At 42.4% G+C, this 5136-nt stretch overlaps 1 protein-coding gene and 1 long non-coding RNA gene across 18 annotated transcripts in view; both read right to left on the bottom strand.

The window, feature by feature from the left end:
* Nucleotides 1–302: 302 nt before the first annotated feature.
* LOC126995103 (uncharacterized) overlaps nt 303–5136 on the bottom strand; it is a 43352-nt gene continuing 38518 nt past the window's right edge. For 10 of the 11 annotated variants that reach the window (XR_007749907.1, XR_007749909.1, XR_007749902.1 and 7 more), the window contains one exon: nt 5060–5136. This exon is cut by the window's right edge and continues 64 nt beyond it. Coding sequence is in view for 1 of the 11 variants with exons in the window: in XM_050854386.1 (XP_050710343.1) it covers nt 404–426 (23 nt within the window). In the remaining 10 variants the exon portion in view is untranslated. Of the gene's footprint in view, nt 427–5059 lie in introns of those variants that run through there. The other variant, XM_050854386.1, reaches the window with a different exon arrangement.
* LOC126995104 (uncharacterized) lies at nt 473–4799 on the bottom strand. 7 transcript variants are annotated; one of them, XR_007749915.1, is made up of 5 exons: nt 4648–4799; nt 4089–4198; nt 3001–3145; nt 1940–2117; nt 473–502 (listed from the first exon to the last, which is right to left on the bottom strand). It is a non-coding gene; the product is annotated as an uncharacterized LOC126995104 (long non-coding RNA). The 7 variants fall into 7 exon arrangements; XR_007749914.1 differs by lacking the exon at nt 473–502 and adding an exon at nt 546–578; XR_007749913.1 differs by lacking the exon at nt 473–502 and adding an exon at nt 658–690.

Raw genomic sequence — 5136 nt, 5'->3', positions numbered from 1 at the left:
GGTTGTGGTGATAAATGGTGATGAAGAACGGTGATGAGACTGGTAAAACGAAGGGAGGAAGAGGATTACAGAAGTGGTGAGAGAGAGAGAGAGAGAGAGAGAGAGAGAGAGAGAGAGAGAGAGAGAGAGAGAGAGAGAGAGAGAGAGAGAGAGAGAGAGAGAGAGAGAGAGAGAAAAAAAAACAAAAAACAAAAATAAATAAATATAAAAGCAAATAAATTACTACCATAAACAAAATCCCTAGTTACCCTTGCAATGATGTGTCAAATATGCTTGAACATGTATTGTAGCAGCAGGCGGTTGGCGGTTAGCAGGCGGTTGATCAGCTGGCGCATGGCCTCGGCGCGCTCCCCGGGACTAGGAATGATCGCTACGTCCTCAAAGTGTGGCATCATGTCCGACGTCAACACTGGCTCCGGCAACTCCCTGCAGAACGGTCATTTTGATTATTATTATTATTATTATTGTTATATCCGACGGCATCACTGGCTCCGGCAACTCCCTGCAGAACGGTCCTTTTGATTATTATTATTATTATTATTGTTATGTCCGACGGCATCACTGGCTCCGGCAACTCCCTGCAGAATGGTCATTTGGATTATTATTATTATTATTATTATTATTATTATTATTATTATTATTATTATTATTATTGTTATGTCCGACGGCATCACTGGCTCCGGCAACTCCCTGCAGAATGGTGATTTGGATTACCAAACCTTATCTAACCTTACCAAACCTAATCTAACCTTACCAAACCTAATCTAACCCTACCTAACCTAGTCTAACCTTAGCAAACCTCATCTAGCCTTACCTAGCCTAATCTAACCTTACCTACCTAGTCTAACCTTACCTAACCTAATCTAACCTTATCTAACCTAATCTAACTTTACATAACCTAAGGTAACCTTACCAAACCTTATCTAACATTACCAAACCTAATCTAACATTACCAAACCTAATCTAGCCCTACCTAACCTAATCTAACCTTACCAAACCTAATCTAACCTTACCTAACCTAATCTAACCTTACCTAACCTAATCTAACCTAATCTAACCTTGCATAACCTAATCTAACCCTACAAAACCTTATCTAACCTTATCTAACCTATTCTAACCTTACCTAACCTAATCCAACCTTACCTAACCTAATATGACCTTGCAAAACCTTAGCAAACCTAATCTACCCCTACCTAACCTAATCTAACCTTACCAAACCTTACCTAACCTAACCTAATCTAGCCTTACACACACACACACACACACACACACACACACACACACACACACACACACAGAAACGGCAAAAGATAGAGAGAAAAATAGAAAAAAAAATCACTCATTTATATTGCAGTTGTTAGCACTGGAGCAATTGAGAGTGTTGGGTGTGATTTTGGATGAATTCGGTGTGTTGGGTATGATTCTGTAGTAATTTGTTTTGTGTTGATGTGATTTCCTAGGAGTCTGGGTCACTTGCATGGGTATATTAGTGAGCCTGGATGCAGTTTGACCCTTCCTCTGAACCTTGAACCTGTAAAACACTCGTGAAGGCCTGATTGACGTCCTTTTTAAGCTTTGGGAATAGGTTATGTGCGGCACCCCAGAGACAAAACAATGACTTGAGGCACTCACTCATTAATGAAGACTAATGAAAAGTGTAATAATTCCTGCGATGGTCAAATAGTAGCTTTAAAATAAGGTCAAACACTCACAGTCCAGCGGCGCCCTCAGACCGGGCATGGCGCCGCATTACTGAAGTGGTGAGAGAGAGAGAGAGAGAGAGAGAGAGAGAGAGAGAGAGAGAGAGAGAGAGAGAGAGAGAGAGAGAGAGAGAGAGAGAGAGAGAGAGAGAGAGAGAGAGAGAGAGAGAGAGAGAAAAACAAAAATAAATAAATATAAAAGCAAATAAATAAGTACCATAAAGAAAATCCCTAGTTACCCTTGCAATGATGTGTCCCATATGCTTGAACATGTATTGGAGCAGCAGGCGGTTGGCGGTTGGCAGGCGGTTGATCAGCTGGCGCATGGCCTCGGCGCGCTCCCCGGGGTTAGGAATGATCGCTACATCCTCAAAGTGTGGCATCATGTCCGATGGCATCACTGGCTCCGGCAACTCCCTGCAGAACGGTCATTTGGATTATTATTATTATTATTATTATTATTATTATTATTATTATTATTATTATTATTATTATTATTATTATAATGTCCGACGGCATCACTGGCTCCGGCAACTCCCTGCAGAACGATTATTTGGATTACCAAACCTAATCTAACCTTACCTAACCTAACCTAACCTTACCAAACCTTATCTAACCTTACCTAACCTAATCTAACCTTACCAAACCTTATCTAACCTTACCTAACCTAATCTAACCTTACCAAACCTTATCTAACCTTACCTAACCTAATCTAACCTTACCAAACCTAATATAACCTTACCAAACCTAATCTAACCCTACCTAACCTAATCTAACCTTACCAAACCTAATATAACCTTACCTAACCTAATCTAGCCTTATCTAACCTTACCTAACCTAATCTAACCTTACCAAACCTTATCTAACCTTACCAAACCTAATATAACCTTACCAAACCTAATCTAACCCTACCTAACATAATCTAACCTTACCAAACCTAATCTAACCTTACCTAACCTAATCTAACCTTACCTAACCTAATCTAACCTTACCTTACCTAATCTAACCTTACCTAACCTAATCTAACCTTACCAAACCTAATCTAACCTTACCTAACCTAATCCAACCTTACCTAACCTAATATAACCTTGCATAGCCTTACCAAACCTAATCTACCCTTACCTAACCTAATCTAACCTTACCAGACCTTACCTAATCTAACCTTGCCCAGCCTAATCTAACCTTACACACACACACACACACACACACACACACACACAGAAACAGCAAAAGATAGACAGAAAAATAGAAGAAACAAAATCACTCATTTATATTGCACTGGATAGCCCCCCCCCCCCACCTGAGGTACTGCTTGAGGAGGGATGCGATGACGTGCGGCTCCTGGTCACACAGCCTCACAGCCTCCCCAGTGTTGTAGAGGCGACGCAGTTGATGTACTTTGCTCTTGACGCCACTCAGCCTGTAGATGCCCTCACAGTGGAGACCTGCAAGGGTGAGAATAATGATGATGATGATGATAATAACAGGAAGGGAGGGAAGAGAGAGAGAGAGAGAGAGAGAGAGAGAGAGAGAGAGAGAGAGAGAGAGAGAGAGAGAGAGAGAGAGAGAGAGAGAGAGAGAGAGAGAGAGAGAGAGAGAGAGAGAGAGAGAGAGAGAGAGAGATTGAAATGAAGGAAAAAGAAAGAATTAAAAACAGGAAGAAAGGAAGAAAAAGAGAAAGAAAGGAAAAGGGGAAAGACATGGAGATGGAAAGGGAAAAAAAATGGAAAATACACACAAACACACACACACACATATCATTAATGTACATGTAGTTAGCTTATATATTAATGTATTATGTATTTATTCATTAGATATAAGTATGTATTAAATTATTTGAGTAGATAGTTAATAGATAGATAATTATGCCCTTCCTCCCTTTCCTCTTCCAACCTACCTACCTCCTCCTCCTCCCTTTCCTCTTTCTACCTCTCCTCCTCCTTCTCCCTTTCCTCTTCCTCCTCCCTTCCCTATTCCTACCTCTCCTCCTCCTTCTCCCTTTCCTCTTCCAACCTACCTACCTCCTCTTCCTACCTCCTCCTCCTCCCTTTCCTCTTTCTACCTCTCCTCCTCCTTCTCCCTTTCCTCTTCCTCCTCCCTTCCCTATTCCTACCTCTCCTCCTCCTTCTCCCTTTCCTCTTCCTACCTCTCCTACCTACTTCCTCCTCCCTTTCCTCTTCCTCCTCCTCCCTTCCCTATTCCTACCTCTCCCCCTCCCTTTCCTCCTCCTCCTCCCTTTCCTCTTCCTACCTACTTCATCCTCCCTTCTGTCTTCCTACCTCCTCTTCCTCCTCTCCCTAACCCTCACTCACTCCTCTTCCTGTTCATACCATACCAGGACAACCAGCACATAAAAATAATAATAATAATAACAATAATAACACTCACCTCTATCTGGTCAATGCACTCCCTGACAATGGCGGGCAGCTGGATGCCATCGTGTGCCGGGCAGCGCTGGACGGCCAGGCACAGTGGCACTTCAAACACTGGCACTGCCTCTGGGGGGGGTGTGATTAGATAGAGATAAATAAATAAACTGGTTGATGTGAAATTAATGGTGTGTGTGTGTGTGTGTGTGAGAGAGAGAGAGAGAGAGAGAGAGAGAGAGAGAGAGAGAGAGAGAGAGAGAGAGAGAGAGAGAGAGAGAGAGAGAGAGAGACTCACAATTAATTAATGGTGTGTGTGTGTGTGTGTGTGTGTGTGTGTGAGAGAGAGAGAGAGAGAGAGAGAGAGAGAGAGAGAGAGAGAGAGAGAGAGAGAGAGAGAGAGAGAGAGAGAGAGAGAGAGAGAGAGAGAGAGAGAGAGAGAGAGAGAGAGAGAGAGAGAGAGAGATAGAGACTTACTGTAAATAAATAAATATATATAAATAAAGATTGTGTGTATGTGTGTGTGTGTGTGTGTGTGTAAATTTACTGTTTTTTCCTCCTCCTCCTCCTCTTCTTCCTACCTTCCTCCTGTTCCTCCTTCTTCTTCATGTCCTTCTTAAACCTCTTTTTCTCCTCCTTCTCCTTCCGCTTGTCAATCTTTCTCTCCACGTTCTCCTTCCTCTTCTCCATCCTGTCCTCCTCCTCCTCTCTCTTGTGGAGGAACTTGAAGGATTTTTGCTTCGTGGGCTTCAAAGGATTCCTGGAGGGGAGGATATTGTTACTATTCTTATTATTATTATTACATTATCTGGGCCTGAGAACACACACACACACACACACACACACACACTCTCTCTCTCTCTTTCTTTCTTTCTTTGTTTTCTCTCATTAATTTCTTTCCTTCCTTCTTTTCTCTTCCTTTTATTCTTCTCTCTCTCTCTACTACTACTACTACTACTACTACTACTACTACTACTACTACTACTAGCCTTGTGTCCTGGCCCTCCGTGTCGTCTGGCGAGCTGTCTTCTCCAAGCGCTGCGTAACCCTTGTCTTTCTTCTCGTCGTTC

Source organism: Eriocheir sinensis, unplaced genomic scaffold (genome assembly GCF_024679095.1).
Source record: "Eriocheir sinensis breed Jianghai 21 unplaced genomic scaffold, ASM2467909v1 Scaffold983, whole genome shotgun sequence".
Classification (NCBI taxonomy): Eukaryota; Metazoa; Arthropoda; class Malacostraca; order Decapoda; family Varunidae; genus Eriocheir; species Eriocheir sinensis.
This window is presented reverse-complemented; position numbering and strand designations above follow the sequence as displayed.